Source organism: Carlito syrichta, unplaced genomic scaffold, assembly GCF_000164805.1.
Source record: "Carlito syrichta isolate Samal-C Ts95f unplaced genomic scaffold, Tarsius_syrichta-2.0.1 Scaffold71975, whole genome shotgun sequence".
NCBI lineage: Eukaryota > Metazoa > Chordata > Mammalia > Primates > Tarsiidae > Carlito > Carlito syrichta.
The window spans coordinates 2,994-23,774 of record NW_007016071.1 but is presented as its reverse complement, the minus strand read 5'-3'; the positions used below and the strand labels follow the sequence as shown (position 1 = coordinate 23,774).

Genomic DNA, 20,781 nt, shown 5'->3' with positions numbered 1-20,781 from the left:
TGAGTTGGAGTCTCACTCTGTCACCCAGACTGGAGTGCAGTAGCCACTCCCGGCCACCACAGCCTCGACCTGCTGGGCGCCAGCGATCCTTCCGCCCCAGCCTTCTGAGTAGCTGGAACTATAGGCGCGCGCTACCACGCCCAGCTATTTTTTGATTTTATTGTAGAGATGAGGTCTCACCAAGTTGCCCAGGCGGGTCTCGAAGCCATGGGCTCAGGCAATCCACTCACCTCAGCCTCCCAAAGTGCTGGGATTACAGGCTGAGCCACCGAGCCCGGCTGACTTCTCCATTTTAAATACTCTAGAGTCTTCATAAGAAAGGAAGGAAGGAAGGAAGAAAAAGAGTCAGAAGTTTCCGAGAGGCTGACGGGGAGTGGCTCCCCTTCCCTGTGGGCCCCAGTCCTGAGCTCAGACAGCTACCCGCCCCTGCTTACAAGGCTACGCCCTAACCCTTGGGAAGCCCATTCTGAAACCTGCGTGCAACCCAGGTGACGGGGCCCTCACACCGAGAACACCGGACGCAGAAGGAGGGCCTAGCCGCGCGGTGTTCATGCAGCCTCAAGATGGTCTCCCGAGAGCAGCCTGGCCGTGAGGCGCGCTGGCTGCTGCTCTACGGCCCGGGCGAGACATCCTCGCTTTGGCAAGGGAAGCCGGAGCGGCCTCCGAGGAGCAACGCGCTCACGAGAGACCACCGGCTGAGCCTTGCTCCTGAGGAATGATGAGGGCCACCCTCAGTCCTGACCCGGCTGGGGGCTGGACGGCGCGGGAGTGGCGTGTCGGTTCTGGCGAACACGGCCGGGGAGCGGGGCCGGGGTCAGGAAGCAAGGAGAGAATGCGGCGAGCTGACAGCCACAGCAGCCACACCAGCTGGCAGGGACACGGCGGCCGGTCTTCCCGGGTCCCAGGGCACCCACTGGACCCGCCCAAGCCTTCCCCAGCTCTGGCCTGTGTGTTCTGCCTGCTTGTACTGTCTAGAAAAGTCCAGGGATGGTTTCCTGGGAACCCTGATGACAACTGTCAGGCTCCAGACGAAAACAGGCTTTAACCCTAATGGCCATTTGCCTCTTGGGAAGGAACAGAGTGGAACAGGAAAGATAAAAAACAAGAGCTTAGTTGCCAAAGTGAGAAGCCTGCCGTGCAACACGGTCTTGGACACACCCATGAGGAAGGCTATTAAAAAAGAATCCAGAAAACAGCAAGTGTTGCAGGGTACGCAGCGTGTGGACACTGCCTCACTGCTGACAGCAACAGGAGCCAGGCAGCCACTGGGGCGTCGCTGTGCACGCGGGATCCCCCTTCTGGCGTTCACCCAGAGAGTGAAAGGCTGGACCAGAACGGATGCGTGTGCCCTATACGCCTGGTAGTGGTTTTCTAAAAAAATTAAAACAATTAAACATTTCTTTGAGTCGAGATCTGCCTCCGTCCCCCAGGCTGGAGTGCAGTGTCCCGATCAGGGCTCACTGCAGTCTCGACCTCCGGGACCCAGGCGATCCCCGGGGAGCTGGGGCCACAGGTGCCCCCGGGCTGGCCCGTGTTTTTGGATGGCAGTGTTATTCACAACAGCCACACGCGGAAGCAACCCACATGCCCACTGATGGGCATGGGCACGCGTGGGGCATCCCTCAGCCTCCTCAAGGGGGGACATTCCGCATGCGGATGAGCCCCAGAGAGGCCACGCTGAGCGGGACGGGCCAGTCGCCGGAAGACAACTGGCAGGCAACCTGCTCACGTGAGGCCCCGAGGTCGTCACAGTCCCAGAGACAGAGAGTGGGGGGTGCAGAATCAACGCCTACTGGGATCAGAGTTTCAGTTTGGGAAGATGGGAAAGTTCTGGAAACGGATACTGGTGATGTTTACATGACACTGTGAATGACATTGTGCAGTTAAAAATAGTTAAAATTTTACTGAGCACCCTCTTGGGGGAACACACCCCGGCCCCTGACCCGACTGGTCTAACACAAGATGCCCTCAGCTCCGATTCCTCCAGACAAGCTGTCCAGAGGGCGCGAGGCTCAGGCCCCAGCGCGCACAGCAGAAGCGTGGGATTTAGACTTCTCGGGACCCCCACGTCAACAACGGTTAGAAAGCACAGCCATGACCTCTGGGCAGCAGCGGCCACAGATCCGAATGAGGGAGAGCCCTCACGAGCCCAAACAATCAGAGCGGAGGAGGGCTCGCCCCCAGCCGTGCGACCCCACTCCTGAGATGGGTTGACATGAAACCCCTAGGAAAGCGCCCGCCGCCGATGGAATGCCACGTGTCCTCCTCCTGCTCTCCCTGGAACCAGAGAGAGGACACCGCAGAAGCTACACCGATGGTCCCGATCGTGGCTTCTTCTGGACACCCGAGTGGCGGCAGAGACGCACAGGAGACGGTGTCCGGCCGGGGCCGTGCCTGCCGTGGGCCCTGCTAGGAGGGCTCTTCCGCCCGCACATGAGACGCACGGCTGAGAAGCACGGCAGAGTGCTCTCCACACGCCCTGGCACGTAGCTCTCACTCGGCTCCCCGTGGCTCCGTGCCCTGCGGCTCTCCACTGTTGGACTCCACAGGCCAGCTGTCCTGGAGGAAGGGGCTCAGCAGACACACACTTCCACGCGCCATCAGTAAAAACAAACGGAAAGAAGAGGAGGCAGCCCCTCCCATGGGATCCAGGGAGTGGCGTTCACGGAAGGAAAGCTGCTCAGCTCCTGGGATCCCCTGGCCTGCAGTGTGGGTCTGACAAGAGGGGGGTGCCGGGGACGGGAAGGGCACCTGCCGCGGACAGCACGCTCCATGCAGGCACACACCGAGTGGGCAGAGAGCGGAGCGGCTGTGGAACGTGTCTCCAGCTGTGCATCTGGAAGCCCCCTCAGGTTCCTATGTGAGTTTTACTCATCTGAAAAGACTGTGTTCATTTGCAAGAGTCGTTTTTCACATACACTTTCCAATATACCTGTGTACCCCTGTTTAAAAGATCAGATATCTCCCCCTCCCAACCTGCAAGAGAGGTCATGGCACTAAACACGGTCTGAAATAAGAGGCAACAAAGTGTAGGTCAACAGAGATTGATTTTTAGAAAGAGATAAGCCAGAAATAACTCGACAGTACGTAGGAGCAAAGCAAAGCAAATAAAACCCTCAAATAAGCCAAAAACTCAAAATGAAAACTGGTGTTCAGCACTTTCCCAATGCTCCCACACAGTAAAACACAAGTTTTTAGCAAAGCCACAAACCCTCAAAGAACTGAAATGTAAGTCAATGCACAGTAGGGTTGTCTTCATGGAAGTTGACCTCCAGTCTCCAGACCCAGCTAGAACCAGTGCTACCAGGCCAGTCCCAAGAGTGCTACCGAGTGGATCGCAGGCCTGGCTGGAACAAGTGCCAGGTGGGAAACCTGTTCCAAGCACCCAGACCACTGATGTTGACTGCAGACGTCCCTGACCCACCCGTCTCTAAGATGCCATCATGTGAGGACGGCGGCCATTCACAAAGCAGTGCACATTTGAGAAGCAAGTGTCTAAACCCGAAGCTGGGGACACCATGGGCAGGGACGCAGGACATGTGGCTCTGTAAGCTAGCCTGTCCACCCACCGGCAGCGGCGGAGGGAGTGAGGCCCGGGGGCCAGGGCCCTGGGCTGCCGCGCTGATGTTGTGCTCACCTCCCCCGCTTAGCCTCACAGACTCGGCCTCGTACACGCTTGGCGTTCATACTCACCTAAGCCTTTCTGCCCAGGGTTCTTAGCAAAGGAAAAGGTAAACTGATAAAAGTCCTTGAACTTGGCCGTGTCCTTAAGCTCCTGTTCCAGCCGTGGCAGAAGAGCCTTCAGCTTTTCCGTGCTGTCACACCTGCGGTGACAGAGTCAGGGGTGTTACCCGCGGCAGACACACCTCTGTCCACCCCTTCTCCCACTCTGCAGGAACCGTGGCCCGGCCTGTGGCTCCAGCCGGAACTCCCCCCTCCCCTTGCAGTCGGCGAGCCCTCCGAGCTAAGGGGCGGCATGTGAGAGCAGTGACGGGGGCTCCTTTCCTGGGCAGAGGAATTCTCGACGCTCCAAGACAGATGGTGGTGACGGCTGCACACTCTGAATCTACTAAAATCACCATGTTGTAGACCCTAAATGGGCAAAAATATGGTATATGCATTCCACCTCAATAAAACTGTTATTACAAGAAAAAACCAAAAGGCAGACTGCTTGCCCTCTTCTAGTGAGTTGGAAGAAGGGCGTGGTCCATGCTCGAGCCGACACAGAGCCAAGATGGGAAGACTCCACTTCTGAGGGCCTCGAGAGCTGTGGACCCGCAGCCTGGCCTGCTGCCTGTGTGCTCCCAGGCGAGGAAGAAACATGCCTGTCCTATTTAAGCAACTCTTCAGTACAGCAGGTTGGATGATAAGTCTCCAAGTGTTATAAAACACCACTCTATGATGGTTCAAAACTGGATTTTCCTCTAAAAAGTCCATAGCTGAGATTATAAACAGTAAACAGCTTGTAGGAAGAAATCTGGAATTGTGAAAAAAAATCTTTTTGACTGTCTAGCAGAGAACCGCATAAAAGCAACATTTGCTTATCCACTTATCTGAGAGGGCACCACTAGGGACCAAACGCTGGGGGCCCGTGGAGCATCCAGAAGGGTCCACAAATACAAGAGAAAAGCACCGACGTGGGGCTCAGCCAGGCACAGCTGTGAGTGGCAAGCCGGTCAACACCAGGTCCAATGTGCAGCGGTGGCCCCTGAGAGTTCAAGGGGGCTGGGCAATCCCTGTCCAGTGTGGTGGCTCATGCCTGTAATCCCAGAACTTCGGGAGGCAGAGGCGAGAGGATTGCCTGAGCCCACGAGTTTGAGGTTAGCCTGGGCAATGTGGCAAGACCTCAGTTCTACACACACACACAGTTAGCTGGGTGTAGTGGTGCGTGAATGTAGTTCCAGCTACTCGGAAGGCTGAGGTGGAAGAATCGCCCGAGCCCAGTAGGTTGAGGCTGTGGTAGCCATGAGTGTGCCACTGCACTCCAGCCTGGGCTACAGACAGAGTGAGACTCACTCAACAAAACAAAATAAAGCAAACAAGAAGTTTGGTAGGATATGCTAGTAAAGCCCTGAAGCCATTCCAGCCAAGAGTTTTCTCTTTGAGAAGATTTTAAATTACAGGTTCAAATTCTTCAGTTATAGAACAATTAAGATTTTCTATTTCTTCATGTGTCAGTTTTAGTGACATTTTAAAAAGAATTCCTCTATTTTCACACAGGTTTTCACATCTGCTTGTGTAAGTTGCTCACAACAGACTTACTCTGAAGACTTGCAGAACCTGCCATCATGTCCCCGTTTTCATCCACATTGGTTACTTACCACTTTTACAAATATTTTCAGAACCAAGCTTCTGACTTTGATCCCATTGACAGTGTCTATTTAGTTAGTCTTCCTACTGAACTGGTGCCGGTTTGAAGATTCCCTCCTTCCTTCCTGCACTCTTTGAGCTTCATGTCCTGCTCTCCTCCACTTCTTGAGATGGAAGTTTTTCTTCTGACTTGCAGCCCTTTCCTTTTCTAGATGCATTTAAGCTGAGTCCTACAAGTTTTCAAACGCAGTGTCTTCCACGTCACTCGGTACATTTTCTAATTTCTCACGGTAACCTATTTCCCAACCAAAGGGTTCTTCAGAGATTTACAATATCCACATATATTTTAAACTATGCCTGAGCCCGCGGGTTCGAGACTCGCCTGGGCAACTTAGCGAGACCTCATCTCTACAATAAATCAAAAAATTAGCCGGGCGTGGTAGCGCACGCCTGTAGTTCCGGCTACTCGGAAGGCTGAGGCGGAAGGATCACCGGAGCCCAGTGGGTCGAGGCTGGGCGACAGAGTGAGACTCCAACACAAAACAAAACAAAAAAACCCTATCTAGTTATCTTTTTGTTGCCTTCCTAGTTCAACTGTCCTGCGTCAAAAAACATACTCTGTATCATTTGAGTTCTTTGAACTGTGTTGCAACTTACTAAAGTAAGTAGCCCAGTTTATGGTGAAATTTTATTATTGTTCTATTTGTCTTTTTGAAAAGAATATGCATTCTTTACCACCGGAGTATGTGACACTCCACATAATCCCACCAGGCCATTTACTGTGCTGTCCAAATCTTCCATTTCTTACTAATGTTTTATCTGCTCATTCTATCGGTTACTAAGGTGCATGAGAGAATTCCTTACTTTGTTTCTGGATTTGTATCTAATTGTTTATTTTTGCTTTAAATACTTTGGGGACTATTCAACAAGTGCACAAAAACATAAAAGCAAATTACCTTACTGGTGAAAATCACCTTTTATCATGATGACATAGCCTTCACTCACTGTGGAGTTGCTTTATGCCCTAAAGCTATTTTGATCATGTCTCAGTGTTATCTATTTTAAACAATATACACAGTAGCTGATTTTTTAAAAATCCATCTAGTACTGAGTTCACTAACAATTAATTTAATCATTTAATTACTGCTATATTTTGTTTTGAATCTTACATTTTATCATACGCTTGCTATTTGTCCTGCCCAAGCTAACGTTTTCTTGCACTTTTCCCCTTGCATTCTTTTGGATTGAATTTTTAAAATTATTCTATTACCCCCTCAAATATTATCTAGAAACTATATATTCTTCTATTTTAACAGTAATCATAGGATATATTTACGTGGAAAATATTTCCTCTCACTGCTTGCCTTTTTTATTTTTTGAGTTGGAGTCTCACTCTATCACCCAGGCTGGAGTGCAGTGGCACGGTCATGGCCACCACAGCCTCGAGCTGCTGGGCTCAGGTGATCCTTCTGCCTCACTCAACCTTCCAAGTAGCTGGAACTACAGGCACACACCACCATGCCTGGCTAATTTTTTTAATATATTGTAGAGACAAAGTCTTGCCATGTTGCCCAGGCTGGTCTTGAATCCCTGGACTCAAGGCAATCCTCTCGCCTTGGTCTCCCAAAGTGCTAGGATTATAGGCTTGAGCCATTGTGTCCGGCTTCACCTTTTTGATTTTAATAGCATCTTTTGAGTTTGATGGAGCTTTTGACTTTGATGGAGTCCAACCCAACAGCTTTTCCTTTATGATTTGTCTCATTGTATCTTTCAGAAAGTCTTTCTAAAACTAATGTAACAGATTCTCCTACGTTTTGCCTAAAAACTTTTTTGAGTTGGAGTCTCACTCTGTCGCCCAGACTGGAGTGCAGTGGCCGCTCCTGGCGACCGCAGCCTCAACCTGCTGGGCTCCGGCAATCCTTCCTCCTCAGCCTTCCCAGTAGCCGGAATTACAGGCATGCGCTACCACGCCCGGCTGATTTGATTTATTGTAGAGATGAGGTCTCGCTGCCCAGGTGGGTCTTGAACCCGCGGGCTCAGGCAATCCACTCACCTCAGCCTCCCAAAGGCGCGGGATTACAGGCTGAGCCACCGAGCCCGGCTTAAAAACTTCTTAGTTTTAAACTTGTCTAGCTCTCCAATCTATTTTAAGTTGATTTTCATGTACACGAAGTGGAGGCTGAGATTAATGTTTTCACGTGTATCTGGCTGTTCAGCTATATTTGTTGAATGTCTCCCCTTTCCTCCACTGAAACGCCGTGGCAGCTTTGTACGGACAAAACGGCTGCATACGTGTGCGTCTGTTTCTGGATTCTCTGTTGTATCCCATTGCCTGATCTGTACAGCCTTGGAGAAAGTCTTGAAATTAGGTAGCATAAGTTCTCCTACTTTATCTGTTTCTAGATTACCAGGTTTTTTTGTTTCTGCTTTGCTATGCAACTTTTAAATGTCTCATTTTCTGGCAATTTTTAGTCATGTGTCTGCTGAACAGGGGAGCAAAGTTGTTTTAAAGTCTACTTAAACCTTCTATTCCCTGGAACCCTTGAGCTCTGTTTCTGTTGTTTTTTTCTGTTGGCACCTCTCACGTACTCCTGTGTCATCACATGCCTGTTACTCTGGTTTTATGCTGAATGTTGTATTAGGAGAAAAAAAACTGCTTATAGATATTGTCGGGCAAGATCTGTTTCGAAACAGCATCTTCAGAGGCCTCTGCAGGCACCGTGAGGACTAACCATGTAGAACCGCGGATCCTTCTTCAGGGATGGACAGTTTCTAGGCTGCCGGATGACCGGAGCCGGGGGCACTCCCCTGAGGACGTCTGGCTTCCGACTCCTGGAGTTCAGGCCTTCAAATCCAGACCAAGGGTTCAAAGACCGGGTGGGCCCTGGTTTCCGGTGTCTGTCCCTCTGCCTACAGTGAGCTGTCCAAAAGTACTGGCAAGTGCTGTCTGGGGAAAAGCAGCTCGGTGCCAGGTTCACACCTTGGGATCTGTTCTGCAATTCACCACCTGGTCAGCTCTTTAATGCCTTCAAGCCGGCTTTTAAGAAATGTGCCCAGTTTTTCTAGCTGCCTTCTACATACAATTGATCCAGAGCACCTGGTTCACCGTTTCCAAACGCCATGCTCAGAAATTACCATTTACTTAAAGTCTTTAAGCCCCCAATGAAATGATACAGCATTAGCTGTTAAAAGCACAAATTCTAGCCTCACCCAAGAGGGAATGGTATGAGAAAAAAATAAAGACACAGAGACACAAGAGCTCAAGTATTTTGTAAAGCTAGTCCTAAAAGCACTGAGGTTATCACTCTGGTACAGTTTAGGAAAGCACTAAAAACATATTAGTTTATAGCTGGGCATGGTGGCTCACACCTATAATCCCAGCACTTTGGGAGGTCAAGGTGAGAGGATTGCCTGAGCCCACAGGTTCAAGACCAGCCTGGGCAACTTGGTGTGACCTCACCTCTACAACAGATCAAAAAATAAGCCGGGTGTGGTAGTGTGCGCCTGTAGTTCTGACTACTTGGAAGGCTGAGGTGGAAGGATTGCCTGAGACCAGCAGGTCGAGGCTGCGGTGGCTGTGAGCATGCCACTGCCCTCCAGGTCGGGCGACAGAGTGAGACGTCAACTCAGAAAAACCAAAAAAACAAACCTATTAGTTGAGAAGAGAGCTTTAATATTTCCGAAGCGCTTTCACCTTTAACTGCCTGTGAGATGTGAACAGCAGTGCTATTATCTACCCTAAACTTGCAGCCATGATCACACCCCAAATTTTAAGAGTGTGTACAGTTATGATACATAATAGGACAACAGAGAGAAAAAACGTAGATGCCCTTAAACAACGTATTTGTCGACAATGCCCAAATGCCAGTGTTTCCGTAAGAAGCGCTCATCTCCAAACTTTCTCCTTTTAAGGACAGCTCAATAGATGGGATAAGATTAAGCGCACTACTAATGAAGTGTTTCTTTAATAGATGTTTTCTCTTCTAAAGCTATTGGTAATTCATCCAGGCTTTTTTAAGTCCAAGGAACATGAACAAATATGCTGTTATATCATTGTCTAATGCTTTCTTTTGCATGTTTTGTTTCCTACAACCACTGGGAATATAAGTTATAATAGAGGGTCCCCAATTCATATGGTTTAACTTAAGATTTTTTTGATTTTTAATGGGCTTATGGGATATTAAATACATTTTAAACTCAAGATATTTTCAACTTATGATGGGTTTATCAAGGTGCAACCCCACTGTAAGTCAAGAAGCAGCTATACTAGAAGTAAAGTCTTGTAGAGTTTATCATCTAAAAAGACATGGCTATAAAGATAACATTTATCAGTTCAGTGGAAAAAAGAAATAGCTGGTTTTTCCTTTCCCTTGGTTGCTGTAAGTACGTGCTTTAAAAGCAAGCTTATTGCAAGGCTTTAAGCTCTCTTCAGCAGCTAAAAATATGCTCCTCTAAGTTGTCAACACTGAAACAGAAGAATATCAGAAATATCAGCAAGTCATATAAGTTAGCTTTCACAGCACCTCATGAAATACATATGTCACTTCGTGATGGGAATATGCTCTGACAAAAGCAATGAGCCGATTTTGTCATGTGTGAACATCACAGAGTGAGCTGGCACATACTCGGATGGTCTAGCCACAGCACACCCGGGTGATGGCACAGCTGCGGGCTCCTCAGTCACCCACCTGCACAGCCCGTGGCTGGACTGATTGCTGCAGTCAACTGTGCCACAGGGGTAAGCACTCGTGTATCTAAACACATCAAAACACAGAAAAGGTGTGGAAAAGACAGGATATAAAAGACGAGACCTAGTCCACCTGTCCAGGGCGCTTGCCGTGAGTGGCACTTGCAGGCCTGGAAGTTGCTGGGTGAGTCAGGGAATGAGGGCAAATGTGAAAGCCCAGGACACTACTGTACACTGTGCAGACTTCATACACACTGTATACTTAGGGTACACTAAAGTTATTAAAATGTTTTCTTCAATAATATATGAACTCCAGCTTACTACAACTTTTTTTACTTTATAAACTTTAAATCTGTTTAGCTGTTTTTAAAACAATAAAAGTTTTACAAACCCTTGTGTTGAGAGTTAACTTTCAATAGATCGCAGCTAAATCTAACTTTTTGATACATTTGTAATTACACTTAGCTTAAAATACAAACACATTATACAGCTATACAAAATATCTTCTTTATATTCTTATCTTATACACGTAAAATTTTTTTTTTTTTTTACTTTTTAAGCTTTTTTGTTCAAAACTAACACATGGCTGGGTGTGGTGGCTCACACCTATAATTCCAGCATTTTGGGAGGCTGAAGTGAGAGGATTGACTGAGCCCATGGGTTCGAGACCAGCCCAGGCAACTTGGTGAGACCTCACCTCTACAATAAATCAAAAAATTAGCCGGGCATAGTAGTGCATGCCTGTAGTTCCAGCTACTCAGAAAGCTAACATTGAAGGATCACCAAAGCCCAGCAGGTTGAGGATGTGGTAGCCATGAGTATGCCACTGCACTCCAGCCTGGGTGACAGGGTGAGAACTCCAACTCAAAAAATAAAACCAAGACAACTAACACCCAAACACACACATTAGCCTAGGCCTACCCAAGGTCAGTGACATCAATATCCCCGTCTTCCACTTCCACATCTTGTCCCACTGGAAGGTCTTCTGGGCAATAACACACACAGCGCTGTCACCGCCTGTGACGACAATGCTTTCTTCTGGAATTCCTCCTGAGGGCCCTGCCTGAGGCTGCTTACAGTTAGCTTGTTTTTAATAAGTAGAACTACACTCTAAAATAGCAATAAGAAGTACAGTATAGCAAGTACATAAATGGCAACATAGTCGTTTATTATCATTTTTAAGCACCGGGTACCGTACACAATCACATGTGCTAGACTTCTACACAACTGGCAGCAGTAGGTTGTCTAACCAGCAACATCACAGACACCGAGCAATGGTTTGTGCTATGACGCCATGGCTGCTGCGACGTCACTAGGGAGCAGGGATATTTCAGCTCCGTGATAACCTCGAGGGACCACTGCCGTACATGTGGTCTGCTGTTGACAGAAACATTGTTACACAGTGCCTGACTGCAGTTCAAGACACTTCATGATTACAAGACAGTTATGGTAGGTGCTTCCATTTGCTTTTATGACTTATCTGATAAGTGAGAAACAGCTTAAGTTATCAATGAAGCTTTTATCCCAGCCCTGTGGGGAGAATAGAAAAATGTCACAAGCAAAAAACAAAACAACATTTTATTAATGTTTAATATAGCAATGCAATAAAGTCTGTATTTAGTATACAGTGTTATGAAATAACCCGAACGGCTAAAAAACACCTGGTATGTACAATTCAAAATTAGAAGGAAAAAATTAAAAAGAAGAAAATGAGTTACAAAAGGGATTAATACTAAAAATACTAAAATGTGAAATGAAATAAAACTTTAAGCTGGAGTTTGAAAGGGAACCAAAGGCTTAATAGTATATACACACAATAAAAGTTTAGGACAAAGAAAATAAATATATATAAAATTAATATTGACAGGCTGCTGGAAGAGAATTAACGTTGAAAGTATCTTGCTGTCTGAAAACATTTAAAGCAGGAACAAGGCACTCACCCAAGCTCTGTCATGCCATCCACAAATTCCTTTCTGCTAAATTCACATTGAGTTGCCGCCCTGAACTTCCAGGCTATGACCAGAACACTCATACTGGCAGGATCTAGGCTTAAGTCATCACAAAACCGTTGAATGCCATCAATTCCAATTTTGTTTTCATCTTGTGGGTCTGTAGTCAAGATCAGGGGAAAAAAGTTATGCTGTTTTGAAAAGTCACCCTAAAACAGGTGGCTAGAATCATACCATTTTACTACATAGTTTTAGCAAGAAGAGTGTTTCAAATATACCAAGCAACAGACTGTAAATTTCTGCTATATATGAAAGAAATGGTGAGCAGAAAATGACTTATTCAGAGAAGAGTGCTATTTTTTAAAATCTGGGTTTCTGGGTTTTAGGGAAAACAATCAGTGAAATTTATCTGAGAAGACTTGATCACTAAGGAACAATTTAATTTCCCTCAATTAAAAATTCAAGTTTGCAGAAATTCAGTTTGTCCAGAGGCAAAATGCTACAAAAGATACTGCATTGACAAAGTACTTGTCATACCTCCAGTTCTTTTTTTTTTGAGTTGGAGTCTCACTTGGTCGCCCAGACTGGAGTGCAGTGGCCGCTCCCGCCCACAGCAGCCTCGCCTGCTGGGCTCCGGCGATCCTTCCGCCTCAGCCTTCCGAGTAGCTGGAATTACAGGCCCGCGCTACCACATCCGGCTGATTTTTTGATTTACTGTAGAGATGAGGTCTCGCTGCCCAGGCGGGTCTCGAACCCGCGGGCTCAGGCAATCCACTCACCTCAGCCTCCCAAAGGCGTGGGATTACAGGCTGAGCCACCGAGCCTGGCTATACCTCCAGTTCTTATGACAACTCTGCCAAAGTAAAAGAATGACTAATGCTTTTCTTCTTCAGTGATTTCATTTGCCAGTTGTAATGCCACTGGACAATAACTCCTTTTAAAATCATCTAGCTTATGCATCTGCATTGAACAGCTTAGACAGTGAGGATCCTCATCCTCATTTCTAGTTTAGAAATAAAGTTAAAGAACTTAGCATTAAGTAATTTTGCAAGTACTCATTTGTTTGTATACATTAATGTAATAACTAGTGTTATCAGTATGTATCCATCAGAAAATCAAATGGTAAAATATATAAAAAGTATCCCACTGAGATTTTACCAAACTAAGAACAGTAATTTCAGACCAATTATGCATATCATAATCTCTCATCATAATGCACATGTGAATTCTGTTGGTTCAGAGGTGACAATGAAAACCTGGACCTCTTTTGTTCAAATAAAGATTTAGATGGGATCGACTTTTCTACCCCTTAATATAAAATTCAACTTTGGTCATTTAAATTCCACAAACACACATACACACATACGTATATTATTTACTAAATAAAAATTGATGATCTAAGTTAAATGCATGCATCCACAGACATCTCCTACTCTATTCTCATATTAGGCATAAAACAACCTTGGCCGTAGTTTATGGGCCAAAGGTGCTGTCAAAAATATTTCCACTCATTTTTCTTATTCAATTCCATCTCTTAATGTTATTCATCATGAATAGAAATATTGACCTAGTGCTCTTACCCCACTGCCATCTTGGTACACTTCACATGTAACACTGTTGAATATTTTAAGTAATCCTGGACGTATCCATTTATCTGTATACATTAATGCACGAACCAACATTTCATTTGTCAACAGGCTTTGAACTATATGTTTATTTTTAGAGCCCAAAATGATTGTACCATGTTTCTATTTTAAATGACTAAATTATATTAATAAAATTAAATAATGGCAAGGGAATGAAGCTTCAACTAAAGCATAAATACTTATAACTTTCACTTATGTAAAAGTAGTTTTTCAAAGGCAGTCACACACATTTTAATAACTTAGAAATCTGCACAGCATGACGTACAAAATTAGCTCAAAAGCTGACTTAGCCAAAAAATGTTAAAGTAGACTAAAGATGAACTAAAAACAACTTTCATTTTTAAAGAACTACAGTAAGAAACCACGGAATATGTTTCTGAACACTTTTTTTTATTTTTATTTTTTGCATCGGAGTCTCACTCCATTGTCCCAGCTAGAGTGCAGTGGCATGTTCACGGCCAGCCCAGCGTCGACCTGTTGGGCTCTGGTGATTCTTCCATCTCAGCCTTCCAAGCAGCTGGAACTACAGACATGCGCTACCACACCCGGCTAATTTTTTATTTATTGTAGAGATGAGGTCTCGCCATATTGCCTGGGCTGGTCTTGAACCTGCGGGCTAAGGCTATCCACTCACCTCAGTCACCCAAAGTGCTGGGATTATAGGCTGAGCCACCAAGCCTGGCCACATTTTTTTTAAAGCACGTAATTGTCTTGTCTTTTTTTTTTTTTTTTTTTGAGTTCGAGTCTCACACCTTCGCCCAGGCTTGAGTGCAGTGGCACACATGCTCATGGCCACCCCAGCGTGGACCTTCTGGGCTCCAGTGATCCTTCTGCCTCAGTCTTCCAAGTAGCTGGAACTACAAACACGAGCTACTACGCCCAGCTATTTAAAAAAAAATTTTATTGTAGAGACAAGGTCTTGCCAAGTTGCCCGGGCAGGTCTCTAATCTGCAGGCTCAGGCAATCCACTCACCTCGGCCTCCCAAAGTGCTGGGATGACAGGCTGAGCCACCGAGCCTGGCCAAAGCACATAATTTTCAAACAACTGTTCAGATCTAAACAGAGAGATTACAGTGGACACATGGTGTCTTCAAAAGTAAAAAGTGAAAATAATAAACAAGAATTTAATGCTAAAGACTATTCTACCTGGGCTAATACTTGTTTCAATGAGGGTCGGGATTTGTTTTGGTTCCAAATTCCGGAAAATTCCACCTTAAGAACTGCTATAAGGAAAAGCAAAATCGGGCGGCTCTTGGGTTGCTGCTGCCCTCACTGCCCAGCACAGACCCGACATCAGACCCGAGATGGAAAGCCTGAGGGTTCAGGTCAGCAGCAAGCCCACGTCTGACCTGAGAATGGTCCCCTGGGAGGTATCCAGGTCTGCACACCCTCGTGGGCACAGGTATCAACACTTCAACTGGGAAGCTCCCGGCCGAGCACTGATGTCAACAGCAACAGCAATGGTCCCCAACCTGCACACAAAGGTCTCTCTGCTAAGAGCTTCTCCCAAAGCCTATCCCCAACTGAAGCTGTCTCAGGGTCAGCCTCTACACACGGGCGAGGAGGACGTGGAAGGTGACCCTCGCTTCAGAGTTACCTCCTTGACCTGGTGTTGCTCGTAAACTGCCCTCTCTCCACCAGCACTTCAGCCTGAATGGATGCACTTGGGAAAATGCCATCTTAACAGACATAAGTGCCCAGACACCGAGCCGCCAGGCTGACCTTTCCCTCGATGGTGTCGACTCGGAGCAGTCACGGCATACGGCACGGCAGGGCAGGTGAGGGCTCGCTCCTGCCACTGGGACTTCCTCTTCCCATAGCTAGGCAGAGTAAAGCGGACTCCCGCTGAGCGTCGCAAGAGAGGGAGCAGCTGGGAGTCCTCCCGCACCCGCGCCGCATGCCAGTGCCAGCACCAGCACCGCTGCACTCCGCCGCTCGCCAGCTCGGGCACGCCGCTGGCTCTGCGCCCCTTACCTCTGTACCTGCTGTAGAGGTGCTCCAGCCTCTTCCTGTCCATGGTGCCCGGCGTGGGCTCCCTGGGGGCTGGGGCTGGCTTCTGGAAGAAGTCGTCCGTGGCCTCGTCCAGCCTCCACTCGCTCTGCGTCAGGCAGCGGATGGCAGTCCTTTCGCCGGCCTGGGTACACGCCATGAACTGGCGAACCTTGTCTCTCTGAGATGCCTTCAGCTTGTGCTTGGGGAAGCAGAAGGGCAGGGAGGCCAGTGAGGCCACTGCGGGGCTGGCGCGCGCCTCTCCCTAGCCTGCTGCTAGTCGGACTTGGCGTTCTGTGGTGACTTGAGACAGCTTTGCTCTTGGTCAGTTTGGAAGACGGCAGGGTCTTCTAAAGCCGGAATGCCAGCATCTAGATGGGGACACACCTCATCGCCAAAACGTGTGAGACTCAATTGTTTCCATAAAGCAAAGCGGGGCCTCCACCCAGTTCACTCTGCACGAAGTAGGGCGGTGTCTTTCCCGAAAACCTCAGGACAACCCTCTCCGTCAGGCACACGTGGCCCCGAGGGAGCAAGGCCCCTCAACGCCACCGGGTCCGTCCGTGGCGTCCTCCCTGCGTCCTCCCTGGCTTCCGTCAAGTTCAGGCCCTAGGGCTAGAAAGAGGCTGTGTGGTTTGGAAACATGACCCAGTTTCTCCCCGTTTAAAATCAGCAGAAACACACTGATGAACACACACACACAAAGCTAAGAACAGCATGACAAGTAACTGGTACAAGTTCCACAAGCACAAAAAGCCAGTCATGACTGAATAACACCAGTAGCACTAACTTCAAGAATGTCCGTACATCAGACAGAGATAAAAGGGAAAATAGGCCAGAGGCTGTGGGTAATAAATAGCAAGACTGCCCAGTAACCTGCTATATATAGTATGCGATGAAACAAAATAACTTCTCGACACTCCCAGATAGAGGGTGGCTGCGCCCACTGGTCTAGGGTGACCTGGTGAAGCAACAAGGGGGAGGAAGTGGCTCACTAGCTTCTGCAAATCAAGACAGACTGTGGGAGCCGGTGGGGCTAACGTCTTGCTCAAGTGCTTCACACGGCAACGGGGCGAGGCTCCACTCAGAGGGATTTATTCTCCACCTTGCTCAAATAATGATGAGGTGCTTCATAAAGACATATAGGACAAGTTATAAGAGAAGGCATGGATTATGTAAATGGATGGCGGGGCACAGGCGAGGAAATGGACAGGAGGGAAAAGAAGGGAGGACGAGGCAGCAGGGCACAGGGAGGAGGACCGCGAGCCGCATCCAAGGCCACCTCGAGCCGAACATCAGGCTCTGAGCCTCCACGCCCAGCGAGCAGAGGGCGACAAGCTGGGAATGCCGCGCTAATATACTCTAGCCACCCACGGGTGCAGGGCGGCGCAGCCCCTCCTGACCCAGCACCCGAGAGAATGGCCCTCATAGGGGACAGGGCCGACGTCCCCGGACAGTCTGGCTCCCACCAAAGGCCGACAGTAAACAGCAAGCCTGGGGGGGAGGAGGGTCACGCACAGCAATCCGACACGTGTCCACGCGAGGGCCAGGCCACAGCTCGGCAGCAGACACAGGGCCGGCCCCAGCCACATAGCTCTTCCGAGTACACCTGAGGGTCCTGGGCCCTAAGACCCCCCCAGGGTGCCACGGTGACAAAGGCTCTGCCTAAGCATGCTAAGCTGCTACCCACCTTCCTCACTCTCACTCTCCAGAGCGTCAGCAGAGACCTCTGGGGGGTCTTCCTCACTCTCATCCTCCAGAGTGTGTGGGAGAGGCCTCAGCCACGCGGTTTGTGTCTCACAACAGACTTGAGAGCCCACCTGTCACGAGGACAGACATTAACGACATCTGCAAAATTTAAGTATGCAATGGGCTTACTATTTCTAATTTGAAAACATAAACACGTACTTTAATACGGTCTGTTTTACTTGCAGCATGGCAACGATTGAGGAGTGTCACCCGCACAAACAAGCATTCTGTGGGGGCCCAATCGTCTTAAGAACACCCTGGGGCCTGAGACTGAGCAGTTTGAGGACTGCAGGTTGAGGTGAGCCCAGCGAGTCGACATGCTGGCTACTCAGAACATGACCGCTGACCACTTGAGGTCCTGGATCCCTTCTAGAATCCTTCCAGAACAGCCGTGGCCCACACGTGTGCAAGCACTTCTGCATAACACTGCAGGGGTTTTACAGATGGTTTAAGCCCACATGGAGTCCTCCGAGGACTCTCTCTTAAGGCCCAGACCGTGATCACACAGGCTGCTGGGCCCCCATGGCCCGTCGCAGCTACTCAGCTCTGCCGTTGCCAGGTCAAAGCAGCCAGCTGCAGACCAAGCCACACCTGAGTATGGCCGTGTTCCAAAAAAACTTTATTGACAAAAACAGGCAGCCTGTGGGCTGTGGTTTGCTGACCCCAATCCAGATTCCAGAGGAACACACAGAATACGAGGGAGACCAAAAACACCCCGGAATAGTCTTTGGGGGGCCCTTGTCATACAGGTCTTCCCCCAGGCAAGTGTTCTCACCTAGAGGTAAGAGGTAAGAAGAGGCGCCCCCTCGGGTCCGCTCCCACTGTGGGAGCGTTTCTGTCCTCTGAATAAATGCTGCTTCCTCACCAAAAGGAAAAAAAGCGGACAAGGGGGCTCTGCTGTGCAGCCTGGGCGGGTGAGGGTGAGGAAGGCAGCTACACTCGTCACCGTTCCACACCAAGGCGCATCTGTGTACCAGCGAGCACTGCTGCGGGAGACTTCATTCGGCTCCAGTGAATTTCTTTTGGCGTCTTTCAACACACGGGCCCATTCTGTGATGGGTGATTTACGAGCGCACCTGCCCACGCCGTGCTGAGTGTCCAGCAGTTTTGGACCAAAAACAACACCCACGCCCCACCCTCCCTATTCTCCCAATCTTGCCCCAAGAGAATTTTTTTTTGCTTCCCCAGATGAAAACAGACCTAAAGGGAAACATTTTTCGGACGTGCAAGAGGTGAAACAAAAAACAGCAGAAGCACTAAAAGGCATCCAAATGGACGCATTCACAAACTGTTCTGAGCAGCGCAAAAAGCGTCTCCATAGGTGTACTGCATCCGTCAGAGCGTACTTGGAAGTGACTGAAGTTTAATGTGTAAGAGCAAACACACACATTATTAGAAATAAATTCCAGTTTTCTGGGGTCTCTCCTCATATATATTCTCTATATCATTTCCGAAAATTGAGCCTTTGGAGAGAATTAAACAAAGAATTCAAGGCTATGTCCTCTGGCAAATCAAACACAGCTAGACTAGGGAAGATCCCATATTCTCAGACAGCAAGCTGTCAAAAGATAAAGCCAGCACCTTCTGACGGAGTGGACAGCTCCCAAAGGGGTGGTGAGCAAAGCCGAGAGTTGCCTCAAAAACCTCAAGCTACAGACAGAAGGGCAACCTCCAAGGTCCAAGGTCCACCCCTAGGAACGGCCTTGACATCACTGTTACGGAAATGATCATCAGTGCCAGATTTTAAAACTCTGTCATGGTTATAAAGCAAAAGTCAGTATATCCACATGAGGTGATATTATTCAGTCTTAAAAAGGAACGGAGTATTGACGCACGCCATAGCATGGGTGGCCCCGGAAACATGACGCTTAGCGAACGACGCCAGACCTAAGAGGCCACATGGTGGATGACTCCATGTACATGGAATGTCCAGAATAGGCAAGTCCCAGAGTCAGAGAGCAGAGGCGTGGTTTTGGGGCGGGGACTGGCAGTGCCTGCCCACGGGCACAGGGTTTTCTTGTGGGGGACAAGAATGTTTCGAACTAGGCAGAGGTGGTGATTGCACAACATTGGGGATGTACTCAACACCACTGAATGGTCCACTCTAGAAGTGTTCATTTTATGCCATGTGAGTTTTACCTTTTTTCAATGCGACACCCTTAAACCTCCAGGACTAACCTGCAGGGCGATACACCCTCGGGCAATGAACTCACTTACCCAGCATGACACAGCTGACACGCCCATCAAACAAGCGTGGACTTCGGAGGACATGGTGGTGTCTGTCCCTGGCAGTCCCCCCTTGGAGCCTCTCCTCGTACAGGGTCTGGCAGCTGCATTCACGAGCTCATCCTAGAGAAGGTGCTCCATGCCTCACTGCTGAGTATCACTAGAGTCACCTTCGAAGTCCTCCACTTGGGAAGCTATGCACCGATGCCAGTGCCTAGTCCACACGCCAAAGCCATTTTGGAACTCTTTTTCTGGAACGGCCATCAGAGCTGTTGTCGCATTACCCTTGATGTCCTGAATGTCATCAAAATGTCTTCCTTCAAGACTTCCTTTATCTTTGGGTGAGAAAAAAGTCTCTAGGGCCAGATCAGGTGAGGAGGGAGGCTGTTCCAATGGTTATTTGTTTACGAGCTAAAATCTCCCTCACAGACAGTGCTGTGTGTACTGGTGCATAGTCGTGATTCAAGACCATTTTGCACAAGCCTTTCTCAAGCCAAGATTTTCAGTTAAGATTTTCCTGTTTCTCTACCTATGTTTATCGGGACTGCTCTGCTTCTCACAGTCAGTCAACAATTTTGACGCACAATTTGATAGGTTTTTGCAATGCTTTCGTCAGTTCTGCTTGTTACCGGCTGTCCTGACCTCTCCATCAGTGACACTTTCTCTCTCCTCAGAAAAATGTTTGATCCATTTGTGCACTGCCATTTCCTTCCTGGCGTTATCCCCATAAACATGAACTCACACGCCCCTGATTTCAGTTCCACTCTTGCCAAGTTCAACAAGAAATTTATTTATTTATTTATATTTTTATTTAAGAAATTTTTGTTATAAAGATGTAGAGTACAATTCAGGGCTAGGTATATAAACATCAATCACGCAGGTACCCTTGTTGATGAGGCATGGCCCTCCCTCCCCTAGCAGTTTCCCTCAACTGCCAATTCCCTCCCAACAAGAAATTTAATGTCTGCTTGTTGCTCTAGTTCAAGCTCTGACATTCTGTTTTGCACACAAAAACATGCAATAATTGTCAATGCCACTCAGGGAGACACCACTACATGTTGACACAAACACAGCCGCAAGACGCTGACACGCCAAGGTTATGAACCCTTACTGAGTTGTTGTACAGTGCTCCCAATGTAAGTGCACAATGGCAAGTTTGTGAACTTAAGCATCAGACCTTGCAGGTGCCAATGCTGTGCATCAGCAGCGGGAGGAGAATGCGTCT

At 48.2% G+C, this 20,781-nt stretch overlaps 1 protein-coding gene across 1 annotated transcript in view; it reads right to left on the bottom strand.

Moving 5' to 3' along the window:
• The window catches only part of DCUN1D2 (defective in cullin neddylation 1 domain containing 2), a 26,067-nt gene extending 6,506 nt beyond the window's left edge, over positions 1 to 19,561 (bottom strand). Inside the window, exons 1-4 of the mRNA XM_008052828.1 lie at positions 19,548 to 19,561; positions 15,567 to 15,783; positions 11,938 to 12,106; positions 3,694 to 3,824 (exon numbers count right to left, since the gene is read on the bottom strand). Coding sequence (XP_008051019.1) covers positions 3,694 to 3,824; positions 11,938 to 12,106; positions 15,567 to 15,741 — 475 coding nt within the window. The 5' untranslated portion in view covers positions 15,742 to 15,783; positions 19,548 to 19,561. The remainder of the gene's footprint in view (positions 1 to 3,693; positions 3,825 to 11,937; positions 12,107 to 15,566; positions 15,784 to 19,547) is intronic.
• Between the last annotated feature and the right edge of the window lie 1,220 nt (positions 19,562 to 20,781).